This window comes from Penicillium arizonense, assembly GCF_001773325.1.
Source record: "Penicillium arizonense strain CBS 141311 chromosome Unknown PENARI_contig001, whole genome shotgun sequence".
Classification (NCBI taxonomy): domain Eukaryota; kingdom Fungi; phylum Ascomycota; class Eurotiomycetes; order Eurotiales; family Aspergillaceae; genus Penicillium; species Penicillium arizonense.
In genome coordinates this window covers 2,004,815-2,027,538 of record NW_019173278.1, presented here as the reverse complement: position 1 = coordinate 2,027,538, position 22,724 = coordinate 2,004,815, and the positions used below count along the sequence as shown (strand labels likewise).

At 50.5% G+C, this 22,724-nt stretch overlaps 11 protein-coding genes across 11 annotated transcripts; 5 read left to right on the top strand and 6 right to left on the bottom strand.

Annotated features, from left to right (window-relative positions):
- Positions 1–649: 649 nt before the first annotated feature.
- On the top strand, positions 650–2,185 carry PENARI_c001G01071 (casein kinase 1 family protein; the record flags this gene model as incomplete). The annotated part of the gene is made up of 4 exons (XM_022626205.1): positions 650–661; positions 796–868; positions 919–1,942; positions 2,092–2,185. 4 exons carry the CDS (start codon positions 650–652, stop codon positions 2,183–2,185), a joined length of 1,203 nt encoding a protein of 400 aa, XP_022493855.1.
- A 1,214-nt stretch (positions 2,186–3,399) lies between these two features.
- On the top strand, positions 3,400–4,461 carry rsmA (putative bZIP transcription factor (Fcr3); the record flags this gene model as incomplete). The annotated part of the gene is made up of 3 exons (XM_022626672.1): positions 3,400–3,519; positions 3,569–3,837; positions 3,924–4,461. 3 exons carry the CDS (start codon positions 3,400–3,402, stop codon positions 4,459–4,461), a joined length of 927 nt encoding a protein of 308 aa, XP_022493180.1.
- A 1,353-nt stretch (positions 4,462–5,814) lies between these two features.
- Positions 5,815–6,706, bottom strand: PENARI_c001G00669 (uncharacterized protein; the record flags this gene model as incomplete). The annotated part of the gene is made up of 4 exons (XM_022626173.1): positions 5,815–5,945; positions 6,000–6,355; positions 6,416–6,598; positions 6,669–6,706. 4 exons carry the CDS (start codon positions 6,704–6,706, stop codon positions 5,815–5,817), a joined length of 708 nt encoding a protein of 235 aa, XP_022493623.1.
- A 387-nt stretch (positions 6,707–7,093) lies between these two features.
- Positions 7,094–10,121, top strand: PENARI_c001G02963 (coatomer subunit gamma; the record flags this gene model as incomplete). The annotated part of the gene is made up of 6 exons (XM_022626345.1): positions 7,094–7,169; positions 7,237–7,547; positions 7,609–8,575; positions 8,625–8,972; positions 9,022–9,837; positions 9,889–10,121. The coding sequence occupies 6 exons, from the start codon at positions 7,094–7,096 to the stop codon at positions 10,119–10,121; spliced, it is 2,751 nt and encodes a 916-aa protein (XP_022493432.1).
- A 609-nt stretch (positions 10,122–10,730) lies between these two features.
- dps1 (putative aspartyl-tRNA synthetase Dps1) lies at positions 10,731–12,449 on the bottom strand (the record flags this gene model as incomplete). Its single annotated transcript, XM_022626726.1, has 2 exons — positions 10,731–11,408; positions 11,466–12,449. The coding sequence occupies 2 exons, from the start codon at positions 12,447–12,449 to the stop codon at positions 10,731–10,733; spliced, it is 1,662 nt and encodes a 553-aa protein (XP_022493283.1).
- Positions 12,450–12,810: 361 nt separating this feature from the next.
- On the bottom strand, positions 12,811–14,128 carry PENARI_c001G05505 (putative HAD superfamily hydrolase; the record flags this gene model as incomplete). Its single annotated transcript, XM_022626565.1, has 3 exons — positions 12,811–13,588; positions 13,644–13,946; positions 14,001–14,128. The coding sequence occupies 3 exons, from the start codon at positions 14,126–14,128 to the stop codon at positions 12,811–12,813; spliced, it is 1,209 nt and encodes a 402-aa protein (XP_022493197.1).
- A 409-nt stretch (positions 14,129–14,537) lies between these two features.
- Positions 14,538–15,772, bottom strand: PENARI_c001G12406 (F-box domain protein; the record flags this gene model as incomplete). Its single annotated transcript, XM_022627112.1, has 2 exons — positions 14,538–15,312; positions 15,369–15,772. The coding sequence occupies 2 exons, from the start codon at positions 15,770–15,772 to the stop codon at positions 14,538–14,540; spliced, it is 1,179 nt and encodes a 392-aa protein (XP_022493448.1).
- A 499-nt stretch (positions 15,773–16,271) lies between these two features.
- Positions 16,272–17,605, top strand: PENARI_c001G10529 (SIP1 domain-containing protein; the record flags this gene model as incomplete). Its single annotated transcript, XM_022626956.1, has 2 exons — positions 16,272–16,498; positions 16,591–17,605. The coding sequence occupies 2 exons, from the start codon at positions 16,272–16,274 to the stop codon at positions 17,603–17,605; spliced, it is 1,242 nt and encodes a 413-aa protein (XP_022493118.1).
- Positions 17,606–17,827: 222 nt separating this feature from the next.
- Positions 17,828–19,008, top strand: PENARI_c001G03522 (Qc-SNARE protein; the record flags this gene model as incomplete). Its single annotated transcript, XM_022626394.1, has 2 exons — positions 17,828–18,903; positions 18,957–19,008. 2 exons carry the CDS (start codon positions 17,828–17,830, stop codon positions 19,006–19,008), a joined length of 1,128 nt encoding a protein of 375 aa, XP_022493075.1.
- A 380-nt stretch (positions 19,009–19,388) lies between these two features.
- On the bottom strand, positions 19,389–20,908 carry PENARI_c001G09451 (uncharacterized protein; the record flags this gene model as incomplete). Its single annotated transcript, XM_022626873.1, has 2 exons — positions 19,389–20,789; positions 20,852–20,908. The coding sequence occupies 2 exons, from the start codon at positions 20,906–20,908 to the stop codon at positions 19,389–19,391; spliced, it is 1,458 nt and encodes a 485-aa protein (XP_022493565.1).
- A 1,190-nt stretch (positions 20,909–22,098) lies between these two features.
- Positions 22,099–22,437, bottom strand: PENARI_c001G02295 (uncharacterized protein; the record flags this gene model as incomplete). The annotated part of the gene is made up of 1 exon (XM_022626296.1): positions 22,099–22,437. One exon carries the CDS (start codon positions 22,435–22,437, stop codon positions 22,099–22,101), a length of 339 nt encoding a protein of 112 aa, XP_022493787.1.
- Between the last annotated feature and the right edge of the window lie 287 nt (positions 22,438–22,724).

The window sequence follows — 22,724 nt, the reverse complement described above, 5'->3', positions numbered from 1 at the left end:
CCCAAAACTGTAGTAAGAAATGGGGACAGTTGCGCCCTGTACTCTGCATGTAACTGTCAGCCACCCTTTCGCTAAAAAATACACCTCACCGACTCCCCCCTCTTACTCTCTCCCTTCTCCTTTCCCTTCTTCAACAACATCCCCTTCAGCCGTTTTCAAGGCTTTGCCCTTGATTCTCTTCGATTTCGACCTCGAAATCCCGGATCTGTCCGGACTCCGTTACTCCTCCTTTCTCTCTTCCGGTCGCTCTCGGTCGGCAAGATCATCACATCACCTCTTTGATCCGTTATCTCCAGGTACGCCAATATATCGGATCTCTTGCCTTTGTCCTTTCTTTGTTGCCCGACTCCTCGCGTCATTCGCGTCAAGTGCGTTTTGTTTACTTTTTCTGGGGTGATCTTAAAGATCAAGCAGCCTGGCCCAGCCTTGCAAGCTGCCTGAGCCTCAGCTGTGACACCCCCCCTCTTACCATTTCCCTGTTTTCTTCTCGCTTTTCCTCTCTTCTCTCTTCTCTCTTCGCTCTCTCTCTTCCTTTGAGCTTTCCAGTCATCGTCATTCGTTCAGCCCCTTTGAACTTGATCTAACAGTCGTGGTTTCCTAGCATCTAATCCTTTTCCACGGCTAACCGCTGTGCCCCCATCTCTTCAAGATGACGACCATGGTCAGTGTTAGCCAACCCCAATTTCTTTCTCTTTTTCTTTGCTCGATGTTCGACCTGTTTGGGCCTAGGGTCTAGGCCTACCATGGGTTCTCATATCAACGTATCGACTTCGCGTTTGCTGACATTTTCTTCAGGATTTGCGTGTCGGTAATAAGTACCGCATTGGCCGCAAGATCGGTAGTGGTAGTTTCGGTGACATCTACCTTGGTATGTCATCTCCATGGGGTTACTTACCACTCAAGCTTACAGATTCATAGGCACCAACATTATCTCCGGTGAGGAGATTGCCATCAAGCTCGAAAGCGTCAAGGCCAAGCACCCCCAGCTTGAATACGAGGCCCGTGTCTACAAGTCTCTCGCCGGTGGTGTCGGTATTCCCTTCGTTCGTTGGTTCGGTACCGAATGTGACTACAATGCCATGGTCATCGACCTCCTTGGTCCCAGTCTGGAGGATCTTTTCAACTTCTGCAACCGCAAGTTCTCGCTCAAGACCGTTCTGCTTCTCGCCGACCAGCTTATCTCTCGCATTGAATACATCCACGCCAAGTCGTTCATCCACCGTGATATCAAGCCCGACAACTTCCTGATGGGCATTGGCAAGCGTGGCAATCAGGTCAACGTGATCGATTTCGGTCTTGCTAAGAAATACCGTGACCCCAAGACGCACTTCCACATCCCTTACCGTGAAAACAAGAACCTTACTGGAACTGCCCGTTACGCCAGTATCAACACCCACCTGGGTGTCGAGCAGTCTCGCCGTGATGATATGGAGTCTCTTGGCTACGTCATGCTCTACTTCTGCCGTGGTTCTCTCCCCTGGCAGGGTCTGAAGGCTGCCACTAAGAAGCAGAAGTACGACCGTATCATGGAGAAGAAGATGACCACCCCCACCGAGGTTCTGTGCCGTGGTTTCCCCAACGAATTCGCCATTTATCTGAACTACACCCGCTCGCTTCGCTTCGACGACAAGCCCGACTACTCTTACCTTCGCAAGATTTTCCGTGACCTCTTCGTCCGTGAGTCCTTCCAGTACGATTACGTCTTCGACTGGACCGTCTACAAGTACCAGAAAAATGCCGCCATGATTGTGGACGCCACCAAGAAGGACAAGGATGCTGAGGACCAGCAGCGCCGTCAGGGTGTTCCTGCCGCTGGCCCCATGGGTGCCAGTGGTGCTCCCAAGCCCGGTGCCATCTCTAGCCAGCGTCGCAAAGTTATGGACCGCGGCGGCCTTGACAACACTCCGGAAACCGGCCGTGCCGTGGGAGGTAGCGACAGGATGTGAGTACTTTTGAAAACCTGGTTTCCGAGTAGGGAACCCCTTCTCTTTTTCTTTAACTCCCTGCGTTGTGTGATTTGCTTTTCGTGACACTGGCGTGGAGGAATCCTTTGGTTCTGGATCTGACTAATCGCATAGTCTTCGGCGTTAGGCTGCGTTCTGCCTCGAAAGGTGCTGCTTTAGGTTATGGACCTTCTGGTGGCCGTTCGAAGCGGGATGATGGAGCGGGGGCTCAGTGGTACTAATCGTGTAGCTTGACAGTGAGGTTATTTTACAGTTTCCTCCTGTTTGTTCTCACACACTTGTCTACTCAGAAACCCGGGACCTCGTTCAAGTCTCCTTGGAGCGGACCATGTGGCACTCAACCACTCGGAATTTTCTTTTTCTTCATGGATCTCTTTTCATTCTGCAATCCCCCGACAGCCCCTATCCCGTTTTCGATCATTTTTCGATTTCAGCCGTTTCGACTCGGCATTGTTTGTATCGCCCTCAATCTCACCTCTTGATCAATCGGTCAACCATTGAGCTCGCGATTAACTTTGTCGATCTTATTTGTATTTTCGGATTCCTGTACCCGTTCTGCGGGACAACCGATCACGTCTCGAAACGCTCTTGATATTGTGGCTCATTTCTACGTCCTTGCCCTTTGGTTTCTCTTTACAACCTGGCATCTTTGGTCAGCACGGCCAGAGGGCAAGACCAAGGGAGATGCAAATGACGGCGTCAGCCCACACTTTTATTGTCGGATTATTTGACCGCTGCGATTGGAGATCCCTGAATGCATCATCAGATGCGCTACCCATTCCTTTACCCCTTTCATTTCCTATGATTTCTTTACCCTGCCCTTTCTGCGTTTTTCTTTGTGTCTGGCGATTATCAATTTGTTTACATCGACGTTTAATGGGGACGAGGGGCGGCCAGCTGGTCGATTGATGGTGACACGGAGATGTCTTTCTTCGGGGAAATTGCTTGCAGGATTTCTGGTTATGTCCAGTTGTCTTGCAGAAATTTCTATCTGTTTACAGATGGTCTTTAATGCAATCCCGCTCGGGGGAAGCTTCTCGTGGTATGGCGACGGAAAATGGTTAGGGTCGCTTCCGGGGTGGTATACGTCGATGTCATATGTTACTAGCTCTCACTAAGTTGAATGTGTTTATCCCAACTCCTTCCACTTCGTAGGCTCTAAGCTCTAGAAATGGTGAGATCATCGAACGCCTCCCGTTGGCACGGACCAAACTCTCCAGCAGTTGATATTTGGGGATCGGAGTGAATAATAATCTAAAATTAGGGTGTGTTGTCAAAGTACCCAATACCGTGCTCATTGGCCAGATCTGCAGCCAAACCCAAGTACCTGGTACGAACGGTCGAGAACAGAATTATTCTGGGGCTCCAAGCCAAATCTTCCCTCTCCCACTTCCTAACTTTCCGACAGACTCGGTGTATCCAACATTCCACCGTCATGGATTACCCCTACTACAGCCCTCGGTCGCAGCCTTACTCGCTCTATGGGCTGCCGAATGGGCTGCCTACCCCCGACCAGCCACCCCAGGCGCAACCTGATGATGCGTTTGCCCCTCTAGTGGGTTCTTTGTCCTGATCTCCATAGCCCCTGATTCTGACTATACCAGAATAACTACGAGCAGAACTTCCCTGGCTTTGACCCCTCGTTCCGCATCGACCCCTCCTCATCCTTTGTCCCGCCACCACATTCACCGCCAGAATCATTCTCCAAGCACTCAGTCTCAAGCAACGAGGCTGGCAACAATCAGCACGCGGATCCCATCTCCTTTGACGGCGATGAGCCACAATTTGCCGATCCCTCAATGGGAAGGAGCAGCAGCGAGGAAAACCAGTCGGTGCCAGCGCAAAGCAAGCGCAAGGCGCAGAACCGTGCTGCGTATGTGACAAATCAACCCCATCCCCGCGTCTCAAGTGGGTGCCCACGAGATATCAGAAATACTAACAGGAGCATCCCCTATCTAGTCAGCGCGCATTCCGCGAACGGAAAGAACGACATGTCCGCGATCTCGAAGATAAAGTGAACAAGCTCGAACAAGCATCCGACACATTACAAGCCGATAATGAACGCCTGAAGCGCGAGCTCGCGAGATATACAACCGAGAATGAAATCCTTCGCGCTACGTCACATCACCCCAACCGCGGCAATGGCAGTGGCAATGCGAACGAGTCTCCCGAGCCGGTTGTCACAGGTCCGATGAAGTACTCCCCCACGGATTTCTCAGCCACACTTCAACCAGATGGAAAGGCCGCGGCTCCAGCCCCGCAACACCGTATGCTTGTGTGCCCAACCACCGGCGAGAACCTTTTGGATACGCGGGCTACGTGGGACCTAATTCAGAAACATGATTTGTTTAAGAGTGGGCAGGTTGATATTGGTGATGTTAGTGAGCGGCTTAAGGGTATGGCGCAGTGTAATGGCCAAGGCCCTGCTTTTAAGGAGGGTGAGGTGCTGAGGGCTATTGAGGCGAGTGCGGCTATGGGGCGTGATGAGTTGATTTAGGATATACGTTGTGCCCGCTATTATGATTATGGTTTGGAGTATGTTTTGGCGCCGGATATATGATCTACTGGCCCCCGAGCGTTTTGGCCTTTTTCTTTTTGGATTTCGGGTTCTTTTTATTGGAGCGAACGCTTAATTTGGATTTTGACTTCAAACCACTGGATATGTGGAGGGTATATTGAATGAAGCCTTCGATGAATGATTGGGCAAGACCACTTACAGACGGGCCAAGCTTTCAAAGGCTCAGCCCGTTCAAACCAATGACCAAGTAAGATATGCACATATTGCATCATTCTTTATCTGGTTATTGGTATAATACAGTATAATCCTAGGTACCCTTGGTCTGAGCGGGCCGAATTTGGCTCAATCTAGGCAGAGAATTATTATGAATGAGAAAAGCAGAATCAACTTCATAAGAGATGGGATTATGTCTCCAAAGTAGTCCTCAAGGTGGCAGGTTTAACATAACAAGTTGTTTATCAGACAGATCAAGTTTTGATTCCATTTGTCCTTTCAATACCAATTAATGGAAGTAAGATTTCGATCTCTTCTGCCTTTTAATGAGAACAAACATCAGAGACAAGCCTTGAGAAGTACGGAGATCATGAGATCTCCATATAGATTTCTTGCTATTTCGTCCACCGATCCTTGTGAAGTCGGATATAGAGTCAAGCAGGTTTGGCTAAAGAACGATCAAGATCTAACCTGTATAAAGCAAGGATGGAGAGGACCATTTTATTAGTTCATTATATTGACATGCTCTTACGCACAGTTTTCCAAGAGCAATGATCCCATCCTGACTTGGAAGCAAAGAGGCGCGCTTGGTTATCTTCTCACCAAGATATATAGCGAAATCTCCATATATCCGAAATCCGCTGCACTACTCTTCCGAATTTCTTTCTATATAAACCTGCGGGGATATCCGAATGCCCGGGGCGATATAGTGGAAATAAATCTGAAGCAGAGGAAGGGTGGAGAAAAATAATTTAACGAAAGACTTGTAAAGTCTGTGGATATAGGATATCCCCTCCACGGGCTGCAGATTGGACTAGGAGTCGACTTCAATTGTATAGAGGACAGTGCTAACGATCTATATAGAGGCGAGCACTAAAGCCGCATTACAAACCCAGATACAAGATGATTTATGCTAAAAATCCTATAGTCCCCTGACTGCAGGAAAGGCCAATATTGGGAACCAGATTCAGATCAAGGCTGACATGTGCTTTGCGTCTCACAACAGCCTTTCAATCACAATCGCCTGTCAACAGGGAAAGGTTTCATTTGGGGGTTGGATATTGTCATAATATACACATGCCATAATCATAATATTTGCATTGATTTTCAATTGGTGAATCAATCCCAGTCGTCGTCATAGTCTTCAATGTTCAGGTCATCGGCTTTTTCGTCCTCATCTTCGTCGCGCTTCTTAAGGCGGACATCATTTTCTTTCAGAGCACCAATTTCAACCAGCAAACGCTCAATATCTATATGATTGATGAGTATGTGCATGTCTCCGCCCTTAATTGTAAATAACATACCTTCAACCTTGGTACGGGGTCCATTCAACTGTTGCAGTGTGATAAGCTGCTTCCTGATCTCGGTATCTTTGTACACCAAAATTGTGGGTGTGTTCTTCTCCGGGTATCCCTCAATGCACATATCGGCGCGAATCTCACAGAACTTGATGTCACCAAACTTGGCAGCCAGCTGCCGCCAGAGCTCCGTCAACACGCGTGATTCGACATTGCCGCCCATGGATGTGAGATTGACGAGTACATAGGCACTGTTCGACGCTTCTGTCACCTCACGGGCATAATCGACCTTTTGAAGTGGGTAGACTTGGTTGAAGATACTGGTCTGTTGGATAGTGGAGAGCTCAGCGAATCGCTTTTGCCTATTCATGCGATTCAGCAAACGGATAGCTTTGGCGATGATATACAGAGCACAAGCTCACCGATATGAGTTGAGGAATTCCTCGTCCTCCTCCTCTTCCAGTGCGTCCAGCTCATCAATGTCCTTGTCCTCAAGTCGGTTTGCATACGCCCTGTGCTCTGCGTCGATCAGAGCCTCTTGGATTAGAGGCTCGGGGTCTACAGGCTTCTCGGGGATAATGCCATGCTGGCGGAGGATATCGTTCCTGTATAATGTAGGCAGTGGTTAGCACACTGCGCTTCATTGCAGTCAGTGGGGCACAGTAACAAGCTTACCACTCAGTGTCCTCGTTTTCATTGACTTCAACCTGCATGTTGAATTGATATTTTAAAAACTGCAGTAAAAAATCAAGTATAGGAAGGGAATGAGGGGAGTTGGAGGGGTGCTGCCTTCGATCATGATGCCACTGTTTGCAGTGTTTGTTACGGGCCAAACACACGGAAGGCCACCTTCAACTTGTCCCCAATAGACAAGCTCGAGGAGATCCAAGTCTCACCACCTCTTCTCTTCAATTCTCATTTCTCTTCTTTCCTCCATTTCACTCTCTTTTGGCTTTCAATTCTCGGGTGGCTATGCTGTAGTCGCCTACACCGCCCTGCCCTGATTCTGTGTACTCGACCCGTGTTCCATTTACACCCACTCCACATTTCCAAGGAGACAGCGATTACTCCTTGCTGGTAGATTCCAGCTCCCGGGCAAGATGAGCTATATGAAGAAAGATGAAGATGCGGACCAGGTCATGATCAAGCTTGATCGGACCTCCGTATTCCAAGATGGTGTGCAATTGCTTCCCCCCTGGCGCCTCCATGCGCTTTCCACATACTGACCAGACAATTCTCACAGCACGCCTTTTCAATTCCTCTCCTATTTCGCCGCGAACATGTCGGACGTTACTTACCAAGATCGCTGTCCTCATGTTCACCGGGGAGCAGTTCCCCACGAACGAAGCCACCACGCTCTTCTTCGGCATCTCCAAGCTCTTTCAGAACAAGGACCCTTCATTGCGGCAAATGGTGTATCTGATTTTGAAGGAGTTGGCTGGCACCGCTGAGGACGTGATCATGTCGACTAGCATCATCATGAAGGATACCGCGGTGGGAAGCGATGTTTTGTACCGGGCCAATGCCATCAGAGCGCTCTGCCGCATTATCGATGTAGGTCGCTGTGGCTTAGATTGATTGGAGAGGAAGTGGCTGACGATTCTAATAAAAAAAGGCCTCCACAGTACAAGGTATCGAGCGACTCATCAAGACTGCCATTGTTGACAAGACTCCCTCGGTCTCCTCCGCCGCCTTGGTCTCCTCCTACCACCTTCTTCCCATTGCGCGCGATGTCGTCCGGAGATGGCAAAGCGAAACACAGGAAGCAGCTTCATCTTCCAAATCATCGACCGGCTTCCTTGGTTTCTCGTCAAGCTCGCAGAGCCACGCCATCTCGCAGTCAAATTTCATGACCCAGTACCACGCCATTGGTCTTTTGTATCAGATGCGCTCACATGATCGTATGTCGTTGGTCAAGATGGTGCAGCAGTACGGAGCCGCAGGTGTTGTGAAGAGCCCGGCCGCTCTGCTCTTGTTGGTGCGTCTGGCGGCGAAGTTGGCCGAAGAGGACCAGGGCCTCCGGAAACCTATGATGCAGATGCTGGATGGCTGGCTCCGTCACAAGCACGAAATGGTCAACTTTGAGGCAGCCAAGGCTATTTGCGACATGCGCGATGTTACCGATGCTGAGGCCTCGCAGGCTGTTCACGTCCTCCAGCTTTTCCTGTCTTCCCCGCGGTCTATCACTAAGTTCGCTGCCATTCGTATCCTTCACAACTTCGCCTCCTTCAAGCCGCACGTTGTCAACGTCTGCAACCCTGATATCGAATCGCTCATCTCCAACTCCAACCGCTCCATCGCCACGTTCGCCATTACCACGTTGCTCAAGACCGGCAACGAAGCTAGTGTCGACCGTTTGATGAAGCAGATCTCTGGCTTTATGGCCGATATTACCGACGAATTCAAGGTCACCATTGTTGAGGCTATTCGCACTCTGTGCTTGAAGTTCCCCAGCAAGCAGGCCGGTATGCTCGTTTTCCTGAGCGGCATCCTGCGCGACGAGGGTGGATATGAGTTCAAGCGCACTGTTGTGGAGAGCATGTTTGATCTGATCAAATTTGTTCCCGAGAGCAAGGAAGATGGTAAGTTTCTAGTCCAGACCTACGCGCACATTTACTAATAAACCTTTAGCACTCGCCCATCTCTGCGAGTTCATCGAGGACTGCGAATTCACAAAGCTCTCAGTCAGGATTCTGCACCTGCTTGGTGCTGAGGGCCCGAAGACTACTCACCCCACTAAGTATATCCGCTACATCTACAACCGTGTCGTTCTGGAGAACGCCATTGTACGTGCCGCTGCCGTCACCGCGTTGGCCAAGTTTGGTGTTGGCCAGAAGGACCCCGAAGTCAAATCTAGTGTTCAGGTTCTGCTCACCCGTTGTCTTGATGATACCGATGATGAGGTGCGGGATCGTGCTGCGCTCAACTTGCGCCTGATGGGCGAGGAGGACGAGGCAGCGAGCGCCTTTATCAAGAACGGTAAGTTCTCGTCCATTGCTGGCAATATTGCTTGATCTGACAACTATAGACTCCATGTACTCCCTCTCCACCTTCGAACACCAACTGGTCATGTACGTGACATCAGGTGATAAACAGACTTTTGCTGCTGCCTTTGACGTTGCTACTGTTCCCGTTGTTTCCCACGAGCAGGCCCTGGCCGAGGAGAGAACCAAGAAACTCACTTCGGCTACCCCCACACTCAAGGCTCCCTCAGCGGGTCCCACGAAGAGCAAGGCTAGCGGCGGTATGGCCGAAGCTGCCACTGCCTCTGCAACTCAGAAATATGCCGAGCAGCTCATGCAACACCCCGACCTCAAGGAATACGGTACTTTGCTCAAGTCCTCTGGGCCTGTCGAGCTTTCCGAGAGCGAGACCGAGTACGTTGTTACAGCTGTCAAGCATATCTTCAAGGAACACATCGTCGTGCAATACGACATCAAGAACACACTTCCAGACACCGTCCTAGAGAATGTCACTGTTGCTGCAACCCCAGAGGAGGACGTATTGGAGGAAGACTTTATCATTCCTGCTCCCAAGCTCCCCACAAATGAGCCCGGTGTTGTCTATGTGGCATTCAAGAAGCTCGGCGGCGAGAACAGCGTTCCCGTCACCTCATTCACAAACAACCTCAAGTTCACCAGCAAAGAGGTCGACCCTACGACCGGCGAGCCCGAGGACAGTGGCTACGACGACGAGTACCAGGTGGAAGACCTCGAGTTGACTGGCAGCGACTATGTCATCCCGACATTTGCCGGCAGCTTCGACCACGTCTGGGAGCAGACCGGTGCCAACGGCGAGGAAGAAAGCGAGACCCTACAGCTCAGCAACATGAAGGGCATCACCGGTACGTATAGTTCCTATTTACTTTCGCCAGGGATACTAACAATTTCCATAGATGCTACGGAACAGCTGATCGCGGCCCTGTCGCTCCAACCCCTCGAAGGCACCGACGTCGCCCTCAACAGCAGCACACACACGCTCAAACTGTTCGGCAAGACCGTCTCCGGTGGCCGTGTCGCCTCTCTTATCAAGATGGCCTACTCCAGCAAAGCCGGTGTCACGACCAAGATCACTGTCCGCGCAGAAGAGGAGGGTGTTGCAGCGGCTGTGATTGCTTCTGTGTCTTAATCTCTCTACTTTACCTGTTTTTGTTGTTATCTGCTTAATCCTGGTTGGGGGGACAAGAGCGTGTATGTTTTCCATGTGTCTTGGCTCGTTAGATTGCGTCGTCCATCCCTTAAAACTTGTCAATGCAACTTTTCTTCCAAATATCATCCTATATTCATGCCACCTACTCTAGGTGTCTCAGTTCTGCTGAGTTGAGTGTAGATACACTGGTTCTCATACCATTACCTAGGCATCTAGCTTTAGAAGATGAAACGCCTTTCTTGGTTCAACATCCGCACTGGGGATATTCATATTAGCTGGGGCTTTCCTACGGTTGCCTACCGTACTTCATATGCCGTTTTTATGATGCTAGGCATCGTAAAGCAAGTCTTATGTAGACCAACGCGGTCGAAACCATATCGGTCGAGCCGCATAAGTGGACATGCTACATTTCCAACCACAAGGAATAGCAACTTTCCAAAGCCATAAGCCCTTTAGGTCTACTCGAGCTCGCAAGTTTGTTTCTCGGTCGCTAGAATAGAGCACAAGTGTGATATGAACGATATTGAATTTTTATTTTGATCTTATATGTCCCCCGAGATGTTATGCAAATGACTCCAATAAGAGAAATCAAGGACGCAGACGCTGGGGGTCACGAGGGAATAGCGAGGCCAGGCGCACATTAGGCAGACCAAGGAAGAACATAACAATACGGTTCAGACCGAGACCACCGCCAGCGTGAGGCGGGCAGCCCTGGCGGAAAGCATTGAGATAATCCTCGAAGCCCTCCTGGTGAGGCTCAAGACCCTTGGCGCGCATAGACTCTTCCAGCTCCTTGATATCGTTAATACGCTGAGCACCGGACATGATCTCCTCGCCACGCATGAAGAAGTCGTAAGAGTTGGAGAAGCGCTTGTCGTTGGGGTCGGCCTTGGTGTAGAAGGGACGGACGGACATGGGGAACTTGTCGAGGACATAGAAGTCAGTGTCGTACTTGTCGCGGATGATCTGGCCGAGCTGCTTCTCCATGGCGGTGGTGAAGTCGTTCTCGAAGCTCTCCTGCTCGGAAACATCGACGCCAGCCTCCTTCAGCAGGGCAACGCCGTCCATGTAGTTCATGCGCAGGGCCTTGCCGTCCTTGGGCAGCTTGAAGTCACCGGCTTTGGGATAGGACTTTTGGATGGTAGCAATCTGGGGGGCATAGCGCTCCTTGAGCTGGGTAAGGATGAAAACAAGGAGGTTCTCGGCGAACTCCAGGACCTCGTGGTAGTGGCCACGGAAGGTCTTCTCGAAATCGAGACCGGAGAACTAAATCAGGTTAGTATAAACGGTGTCTGTCACCGAAAAGAAACTAATTAATCATACCTCGGTCATGTGGCGATGGGTGTTGCTCTCCTCGGCACGGAACACGGGGGCAATCTCGAAGACGTTCTCCATGTCACCAGCAATACACATCTGCTTGTAGAGCTGAGGGCTCTGGGCAAGGTAGGCGTTGCGCTTGAAGTACTTGACCTCGAAGACACCGCTACCACCCTCGGTAGCAGCACCGACCAACTTAGGGGTGAAGATCCAGCGCGAACCACTCTTAATCATGTACTCGGCGAAGAGTTCGGCAACACCGCTAGAAATCCAGGTGATGGCCTGGCTGGTCTCGGTCTGCAGATCGAGGACACGGTTGTCAAGACGGGTCTTCAGGGTGACAATGGGAGCACCGTCGGCATCAACCTGGGCACCTTCATCGGTGGTCTCGGGGGGTGGGCGCTCGGCATCCTTAACTTGCATTGGAAGCATCTGGGCAGCTTCGGAGATCATGTAGACCTTGCGGATGTGGATTTCGAGGTGGCTAATGGTGGCAGACGAAATGGGGATCTCGGGCTTCTTCACGATACCGGTGACCTGCACAATAGAGTTGACGTTCAAACCACCGGTGTACTTGATCATCTGGCGCGAGATGGGCTCCGCGGCGGCGATGACGGCTTGCACCTTCTGTCCCTGCTGGCGGAGCATCAAGAATGCCAGCTTGGCACTCTGCACGCGCGCGTTGTCGACACGGGCCACAACTGTCACTTCCTTCTCGTAGTGCTCCTCTGAGAACTCGGAGAACCGTGTTGAAGGGACCACATCCTCAGTCTCGGGGAGGGCTCCGTATAGATCCTTAGCTGTGTCGTTGGCATCCTGGGCGGCGGCCTGGGCCTTTTCTTGGGCAGCACGCGCTGCAGCCTTCTCAGCCTTCGCCTTGTCCTTGGCGGCCTTCTTCAGAGCATTCTTGCTGGGACCCTCGGCGGCGGGCGCAGATGCGTCTGCGGTTTCCTCGGGCTTGGGACGGTGGGGCAATTCGGAGTCTGCCATGGCGCTGTGAGGGCAATTAGAGAAGGAAACTGAGAGAGAGGTCGATATATCCTACCTCTATGATAGTCTATCACGAGAGAGTAACAAAGCTTTAAACAACGGGCTGATAGGCTTCTGTCACTGCAGATGGATCCTTGACTCACCCCGCCGAATGCCAAGCCCTAAGCCCTAAGAGGGGATGTCACATGATATAATGCCTGAGGAGCCATTTTCTATACAACCAGAGAGCTGATGTACTTGTAAACGTTTGAGCTATTACATTTGCTAATGTGGTTAGCGCATGCTGCTATGTACTCTACACAGCCTGCGCCATTCTTGCTAACCCCCACATCTATACATCTTACTAGACATCCGCTCAGAATCAAGCGGCGGGCCATTTGGAGCTCTCCAACGCCCATTGAACAGCCTGGTGTACATTGTCCGCAATGGTTTGAGGGGTCCAAGCAGGCTCACCGCCTCTGTAGACGCCAGTCCGAACAAGGATCGAGTGCCAGCTACTGCCAAATTCACTGCGGTAGGAGTTTGCGCCCCGAATATCAGACTCGGGATTATCACCGACCATATAGACTCTTTGCAAAGGCGGGAAATCTGCAGAATCACCAAACGTCTTCATTCGGTTGCGGAGCATCTGTCGTTCCGCAAATTCGTACGTAGGCTGATAAGGTTTCCCGATCACGGTCTTCTTCAGCTCAATGCCCTTGCTGGGGCCTCCTGTAGTCGCGGCCCAGACACCCTCGAGTGCCTCTCGGAAACCGCCCTGGCCCAGACGGGGCAAGGGATAGGCGGCAGCCCACCACAAGTCAGGGTTGGAGAAATACAGGTGAGGCTGGCCATCCTGTTGGTAGCCGTGGTTGGGTAGATCGATCCGACCGTTCTTCTCGGACAAGGTGCCCATACGGCCCTGTGACGAGAGAAGAAGATCCATGATCACCTGGGTGTCCAATGCCCAATCTCGGGGGTCATTGAACACAAAGACAGCGTCAATTTTGAGACTCTTTAATGGGTCATTCAAGTCAATTGGCTTAGGTAGCGGGCGGGCGAACGTCTTGTAATAGTCGCTGAAGTTCTTGGAGAACGGCCAGATGGCCGAGTTCGCCATGAGGATATCTCCCGGGGTGACAACATTCCTAAATCCGTACCTATAACCATGTTTAGCATCAACTGCAGAGACATGGTGAAAGCGCTTCAACATACTGTTCTGCCACGCGCCGACAGTTATCCCCATCGCCTCCGGCAACTAACACGCATTTGTGCTCAAGAGAGCTAGCCTCATCGGTTCCCTTAACCAGCTCCGCAAAAGGTGAATGGCTCTGCACAATGTGTGTGGGATCCAATGGGACTTGTAGCTTCTCACTGATCTCAGCGACGCGCTCTGTCTCGTGCTTGCCGCCGCCATTGGTGAGTAGGATGAAGGGAATACCCTGCTCCTTCAAGAGGGCCAGTGAGTCCGCAGCACCCGGGATAGGTTTCGAAGCTCGCAGGAGAACACCGTCGATGCTACACAACGGGATTAGATCGCGAAAGGGTCGCCGGCACATGGATAAGACTTACTCGAATGCAAAGGCAAAGTCAGGGATAGGCCGAGAACTGGCCATCTGAATAGCCCGACGGGTAACAGGTGCATAGCGAGCGATAGGTCGCAGCAGGCTGAATGACCGCCACATAGTTTGCGGTCTCATGGTTGTGGTTGAAAACCGTTCCCAGGATGTGTACAGATGTCGTCATCTGGGGATCCGGAGCGCCAAGACTGTTTATCGATCCGCCAAGACTTTCGTACTTGACATCTGAAGCCTTGCCGATTGATTGATGCCTCATCCTCCAGATACTTGTTTACAAACAGAAAACGGTTCAAAAAAACATCCTCTCATTGAAGTATAAGATGCAAACCAGGCCTTATGATGAACCACTTCTTATAGGTTATGTTCAATGCGAAAATATGTATTCCTCTGTTTCATGAGCCGCTTTATTCTCATCAACTTAGTAGTACTCCAACAAGTTAATTTATGCCATAACAGACATCCATGCACTTGTAATAGAAGATATACCCGAGAGATCTTTTGATCAATGTCTTGCGTAATCCATACGTGGTCAACAAAGCTCATTTTCTATTTCGTAGAGACCTAGGTCATAGACATAGTCCAGTTCATTCTCCGGGCACTCATCAATATTCTTCCAGATCTTCTTATCAATTCTGGAATGAGATTCCTTTGGTATTAGATCGAGGCACTTCGGAGAGATACCCAATCCGCAAACCCGCGAAAGATTCCGTCCCAGGGCCTTTTGGAGCTCATCAAGATCAAACTCCGGCTCGAATTCTTCCTCATATTGTGCTGTGAGGATCAATTCGCGAATTGAGAGCGGCGAGCTAATTTCATCGGATGCAGGGAGAATGAGCAATGAATACAGAAGATCAATGGGCACCTCAAGCCGTCTCAACCCGACCAAGCCACTTAGAATAGAGGTTTCATCATCACCCAGCATATTGCCATTCGAAGAGTGAAGAGACAATGCGCGCAGCGTTGTGCAGAGTTGGTGATTCATGAGAATCAGTTCAAGAGTGAAAGGGTTCAGGTCTTCACAGCCACAGAATGCGAGACTAGTAAGATTTGGTGGCCACCTGAAAGTAGGCATCGACTCCAGGTCGAATTTTCCACCCAGCTGCATGTGCTGGATATTTGGAGGCCAGCATGAACCCGATTGATCGTCAGTGATCAACATCGAGGACGGCAGAAAAAGCGACCTCAGCTTGTGAAGATTGCCAATTGCCTTTTTGAGGACGGGAAGCTCGATAGGCTCTATCACTAGGCCGAGGCGGAGGTGAATGAGCTCTTTGCATTTCGACAATGGCGCAAGGCTATTGATACTGTAGGAGTAGTTTAGCCAGGTTCATTAAAGAAGCTTGATAAAGATCAAACATACGAAAATGATGTCCTTGGAGCAACAAAAACCTGCAGGTTCTTTTTTACGCGACCAAGCAGCCTTGATGTCAGGCTGTTCGAACTTTGGTGTACCAGTCCAGCGAGCCACAAGAAGCGGACCATTGACCCGAAATCCAGAGTCGGTTTCTTGGCACGAAGAGGTGGGCACACCGTGCTTGTAAATTGCGCAAAGCTGCTTCCTTTACTAAGATCAGGCCGGGAGTACAGAATTTCGATGCCGGCAGAATACCACTGGCGAGACACTAAACAGAAGCTGTGAAGTGTTGCTTGATCCCCAAATGGGGAATCCGTCTGGGAATCGTCGTCCTCCCGAGAGTCCCGTATGCATTGCGCAATCTCGACAAGGATTTCGGTCGGTAGATAGATATGCTTGCGGGAAGCCATGGCTTGAGCAATCACGGGATTGGTGTTCTTTTTTTCTGTGGGAACCGGTCCAGAGGTTATCAAGGAAGCATGATCGACACTGAGGTCAAGGTTGGGTTGGAAGGAATGAAAATAAATAATAGAGAGTGCTACTGAATGTTTGGGTCATCTCTAGAAAATTGAAAATGAGATTGAGGCAGGGTTCTTCCACAATGACGAGAGAGAATGAGAGAATGTTCAAAATGAAGGGAGTGAAGACAAATCAGCCATGAGGGGTAAATTGGAGAAAGATGAAGTGAAGATGACATCCTTATCTTTTTTTCTGGCAGATGCAGATCCCGCCTTCAGATAAACATCACCGCCTTAGATAGTGATAGAATTGACTTGAGTTCAATATAGTCACCCTTCTATTACCAGTGTTGCTCTCAGTGATTTTCCAGCTTGCCTATGCAAACGCGTTTGCACAGTGCCGCTGTCCGGGCCTAAACTCCAAGCTCAAAATCACCACCTTCACCTCACCATGCCTGACAAGCGAAAGAGCGACCTCGCGCCTCCCTCCCCTAAACGTGCCAAAATGTCTTATGATGAGGATGGGGGCGAGGACCAGTCCTCGCCCTCGCATCACGAGCGCCCCCGCAATGATCCTACGTATGGCCAAAAGAACGCATTCCCGGGCTTGGATGACGGAGGTGATGAGCTATTTTACGGGCCCGCCGAGGATGGATTAGAATATCTGCGCATGGTCCGGTAAGCTTGCCCGTTGGTACCCTCTCATTACTTGCCCATTACCCCCTGTTCTGCACCGCAGGGTTCGAGCTTGATCTGACTTTGTTGCATAGATCCGAAGCCAACTCCCTCCCATCGCTATTCTTCAAGCCTACTCCAACGGCGAATCCTCCTAAACCAACATCAGATGAGCAGCAATATGCGAAGACGGTCGGAAAAACCAAGTCGTACCCGAGAGGCGGCTTTTACGCCGATGAGGCTTACATCGCCCCCGCGGAGGACATGGACCAAAGTGCGGCCGCGCATTCCTCCTCGAAAATCGACCAACTCTACCCTGATGCACAAATATCTTATTACACTCTTCTTCGGCATCGATTCTTACTCTTGCGGTCGACCCTCCGATGCAGCCCGCCTGCCGAGGCTATCAGTGCCCTTGACCATGCCCACCCTATTAGCCTCCCCCGAAATGCCTTGTCGGCGCACAAGGAGTGGCGCCGTCTGTTACTCGCAGTCGACCCACAAATGGTGCAGCTGGCGTGCATGGACACGGATAGTGTACTGGAAGTGCTAGAATTACTGGCGCGGATGATGTCCGATGTTGTCCGAAGTGAAGACACCGAACGCGTGCGGCGCATCGGGGCCTGGGCATGGGGTCTACTGGGAAAGAGCCGTGAGGTTGGAGAGTTGGCCACCGAGGATGTGGGTACCATTCGAAATCTAGGAAAACGAGCTGCGACGATCCTACGAAAGATACAAGAGACGGAGAACAACCGATTCCAAGAGGAAGAGGATTCTGAATCGCCCGTGTCCGATCTGGAGGAGATGGACCAGCTAGACATGAAAGACAAGCATGTTGATGAGATCAAGGAGGAAAGATTGCCTGTGACCGCGGAAGCACGAGACTCCAGCGTGCTTGATACGTCAGAGCAGTCTCAATTGAAGGCTGCCAAGGCGCGCCTGCAAGCTCAAATTCAGGACCATGCCGACATAAGTGACCCTACTGAATCGGATAATGAGGACTTGTTGAAACAGACTCGCGCTCTGCTGGACATGGTGATTACCGTTGTGGGTGAGTTCTATGGCCAACGGGATCTGTTGGAGGCACGCGAGATTTGGGCTAAGGAATGAATTTGCGTCGAAATTTGTACGAGATACCCATAGCGATTAACTTAATTTGAAGTTGCAATGTGCAAATATGCCAATATGCCATTCTCGTGTGCCTTCGTAGATGTGCCTGATCACCAATACAAGGTCGGGTGGCCTAAGCTTTTGCGTCATACGGAGCTCCCCAGGTAACCGTCTCTCTTTACCTCCAACCTTACCCTCGAACAATGATACTTCAATTTAACCATGGCGCCAACTGTTGAAATAGCCATCCCAAATACCACCATCTCACCCTCCTCTCCGCCCTATACTGTCTATCACATCTCCCTCCGCCTCCCGCTCCGCTCCTTCACCGTCCCCAAGCGCTACTCGGACTTCACAACTTTCCACAACAATCTCATCTCCCAAACAAACGCCCCACCACCAGCTCCCCTACCTTCAAAAACATGGTTCTCAAATACAGTCTCGAATGAGCGCTTGCGCGAAGACCGCCGCTGCGGCTTAGAGCAGTACCTCCGCGCAATCAACGAATCCGATGATGGCCGCTGGCGGAACTCGCCTGCGTGGCGTGCATTCTTGAACCTCCCGACGGCAGTCGCCTCAACGAGCAACGGATCAACAACTACAACTACGCGACTCCATGCAGCCATCACAGACCCAGACGCTACAAACGCACCCATTATGGACCCAACACTATGGCTCGACTACTACCGCGACATGAAAGGCCACCTCCACGATGCACGTCTACAGCTGTCTCGCAGAGATCAAGAGACCACACCGCAGAAGCAGCACGAAAGCTCAGCACAAGCGAAGAGCTGCCTTGTCCGCGCGGGAACCATGATCACCGCACTGGACGAGGGTCTCAAGAACATAGCAAGCGGAGACAAGACATCGTCGACACTAGGCGGCGGTGAGATCCGTCGACGGAAGGATCTTCTTATCAATGCACGCAAGGAGAAAGACGGCCTGGAGGACCTACTACATGCTATGGCGACGAAGAGCAGGCTTGACCGCGCCGTGGCATCTATTCAAGACAAGGAAGCTTTAATGAGCACCGGAAATTCGGGCGGGGATTCGGCAAATGGTGGGCGTAGGACGCCAGCTCGGACGGGCAGAGTTCTTGGGAAAGAGACGGAGCGGACTCGTGAACTTGATAATGAGGGCGTGCTTCAACTTCAGCGGCAGATAATGCAGAGCCAGGATGCTAATGTTGACGAATTGATGAAGATCATTATTCGACAGAGGGAGCTGGGTACTCAGATTAACGAGGAGCTTGAGGTGCAGAATGAGCTGCTGAAGTTGGCGGATGAGGAGGCTGACATGTTCGTCCATCCCCTTTGCTTAATTGTGTTTGCATTGCTGACGATATTCCCAGCTTGAAATCCAAGATCGATGTTGGAAAGAAGAGGATCGGAAAGATCTCTTGATTCTTGACATTCAGATTGACAATGCGTATTTGCATTTCAACATAGAGCTTGTTTCTTTCTCTTGTTTGGTACATTCTTGAGCGGGAATTCATTTGGCGTCATGATATGAACCAGTCAATTTCTAGGTGAATTGAGAGATTTGAATATTTACAAGGATATCTCTTTGACAATTAATTCCGTAGGGAAGGTAGAAGATTCCGGTGCTGCTATATCTGCATCGTGGTGCAGGCTGATTGTCTCTTCCATGAGCCTGGTATTGTTGGCCAACAGCCCTTAGTCCTACTTTCTCCGAGAGCATCATTTCCAGGAACTTGTGAAGATTGTGAACACCCGCGGCCGAGGGCTAGCTAGAGTGAGCTCCGGTATAACTTTTAATCTTCTCATCGCACCGCGAGAACAGCATCCCGGGGGTCATCAACAACAGGTTCAGGCGAGCGACTTTTGGTTGGGTAGGTGATGATATCAAATGCCTCCAGTCCCATGGAAGCTGCAACCAGATCAAGCCATTTATTGGGAGATGGCAGATCTTTCTCAGGGCCATCCGCTTCAATGGGTGTTGAGTTGGCGCCTTTGGACCCCCGAAGTTTAGAAACGAGATGAAAAGGTAAAGGATCCACCATTTGGTCCCCATCGCAGGATTGAGTGTCCGCCTTGTAGCCGTCAAGGTAATCGACCAGAAGACCAAGAATGTACATACAGATGTCGCAGCCACGAAGAACGCTGTTTGCAAATTCCTGTGGGAACGTCGAGGGAATAGGACCAATGAAAGCCGCCTTGTCGCTAGATTCAGTGCCGTTATTATCATCTGGCTTGCACCATTGATATTTCTGTACCGCAGCTGCTAAGCGAAGGTGAGCCGAGAGTGTATAGATAACCTGGCTGCAGCTCAAGGCTCGTGCCGAGAGCTGCTGTGCAGCCTGTCCTGGGTTATCCGTTTGTCCCAGTCGTCGAGACTCAAACAGCAAACCTGGGATCTTAGCGACTTCAATAAAGATTCGATCCTGCAAGTCGATGAAAAGAGCAATGGGTCCATCAACCCGTGGATCAGCCATATCTTCACGGCGAACTTGATGAACATGTGCCTGCCATTCCGGCCGCTCGAATATACAGCGCTTGTCATTCAAAAAAGCCTCGGCGATAATGAAACTCCTGAAAGAAAGGTAAAGACAGCGATCAAAGCCTGTCAAGTGAGCCTCAGGGCCACGGTGAGCCATGAGCAGAGCCGTACCACCAGCATGGTGAGCCCAGGAGTTCGGATTCGTGCGAGAATATGCCTCAAACAAGCTTAGCACGATAGTAATGCTAACACTTTCACGAGATTTCATCGCAGCCTCGTCTCGGATCCTGTCGCCGAACAACCGAAGCGCCTTACTGTACATCTCCTGACTCGAGCGCCGCAGCTTATCATCGATATGGGTGTATCCCATGAAAACTAAGTTCATGCTGTAGACGGCCGCGTCAAATGCTGGACTTTTCCCGCCATGTTGCGCGACATATGTTGTCCACGGTACGTGCACTCGGTATCGGTTTAACCCGAACCAGCGTGTGAATGAGGCCATGACGAAGTCGCCGAATATCACCGGCTGTTGCTTGCCCATTGTTCGGGCAACTAGTGAGGGTGCAATGCGCTCGTCGATGGACTCGGGTGCTGGTTCTGACTTTTTGGCAAATCGGGTTCGGAGCTGTGGTCCTTCGTCCATGAACTTGCGGTTTCTGATGTAGCCCGGGCATTCGACGCCGTATTTTTGACATTGGGTACATTTCGGTCGTAATAGATCACACTATTGTTAACAAGATCGGCTTAGTAGTGTACTCTGAGCCTCGAGAGGGAGGGGAGTCCAACCTTCACACGTCGTTTGATACATATTTGGCAGCCCTTACTTTTGGGAACGCCAACCATGATGGAATGACTCTGTTGGCTCTTGCCTTGACATTACCAACCTCTTAAGTCCAGAACAAGAAGACTGCAAGTCAAGAACGGGGATATAAATTGATCCTTTGATATCAATCGTATGGATGGTTCATTGTGCGAAAACAACCCACCAGTGTGCGAGTTGTGCGGCTGTTTTGCAAAATCTAGACTGCGACAACACGAAGCAAACCACGCTGTCTGGAGTGTATACACCGAGGGATAACCTTGAAAAAGACGAACCAAGAGAGAAAAGACAAAGAGACGAACCCGGCACCCCGCCAATAGAAAGCAGTGGCCGATTTCCATATTTAGCTACATCCTCGACCCTTTGGCCCGTGTAAGGCTTGCATCGCGCATTGACATAGTCCAATCGCAACAGTTTTTCTATAGTGCGAAGTAAGAATAGAAGCGGGTGGAAGGGAATAGCAACGGGGACGGGGAATGTCCGTCCAAGTAAACCTGAAAAAGAGCACAGGCGCTCAAGCGCCCAACCAAAGCCAGGAATAACTGCGCCAAGAGGTCGGTAAGCTTAAATCATTCGTTTGTTGCTGGGGCTTGGCCTGAGGACGGGAAGTTGTCCCGTGGTTTGGTTGGTAGCCGAAGTGATTCAATATGGCATAGCGCATAGCGAAAAATTAGGTCAATCATTTCTATTTGGATTGTCTGCCAAGGGACTTGAGTTTGGTCATAGATTCCCTAAATGAGGATTTTGATCCCGCCGTGTGCGCCAAGCCGAGCCAGATGTTTGCAGAAACTTTATGTTAGTTCCGATGCGTTGAAAATAACGCACACCGAAATTAGCCTATTCAAGGTGTTACTTATCTATCTTCATGTGCATCTCACCGCTATTGTAAACTCAAAGAGATCAAGCTGGATGTCGAGTTCGTCAGTTTGGTATCGAAGTATGGATTCTTCGGTACATGAGCCTCAAGAGGCCTGGATAACGTAACCTGCCTCGGCTCCCGTAGAGCCAAACTATTGAGAGGAACTAGATCAATAAATTTGTCATATGAAATACTCACTTGATATGACTCATCTTCTTGCCAATATAAGCCTAAGCCATTTAGACTGTCTGCATCATGCATATAGCTATCTCAAGTTTGGCAGGCGGCACAATCCCTCTCTCAGCCAGCTTAGCAATAACATGAAAAACACGAACAGACTAGCCTTGACAATTCTCAATAACAAACTGCCGAAGGTGCACGTGGAGGAGGTTCGCATTCCGCAACTTGCTTCACTACCCGCGCTTGTTCTTCGGACACCATAGCCAGTTGATAGAGGGTCGAAAATGACTCAGCTTGAGTCTCATTTACCAAGTTTTCGGGCTCATAAGCCATGGATTCTGCATCGCCTTTGACCTGGTAGACGGAGTCTGGTTGGTTTTCGTGGGCGACGAACAGTGACCACTGGAATGGTTTTCCTGGGCCTTGCGCATGGTGGACTAAAGAGAGATAGAGAGGCGCGGACTCGAGTGGGGCTGTGACTCGGCCTTGTCTTCTGGGGTATACTCTGTCCATGGTTGTGCGCCTCTTTGCGCGTGAAGGTCCGTCCATTCACCGTGCAAATCTCTCTGCCTAGGCCCTATTGTTTTGATAGGCGTGTCTGGGGTTGGATAGTTGCTCATTCTGTCCGAGACTTTGTACTTTGTGTGAATGTTAGAAAAACTTTGATAAATTAGCCGCAGAAGCTGTGAGATGATGAGGCTGGTGCGTTTTAGAGAGGTGAAAGCTGATGCTGTTCCACTGTTGAAGTTAGTCATGTGTTCCGCAGACCCCTGCATCCCTGCTAGGTGCATTGCGACTGA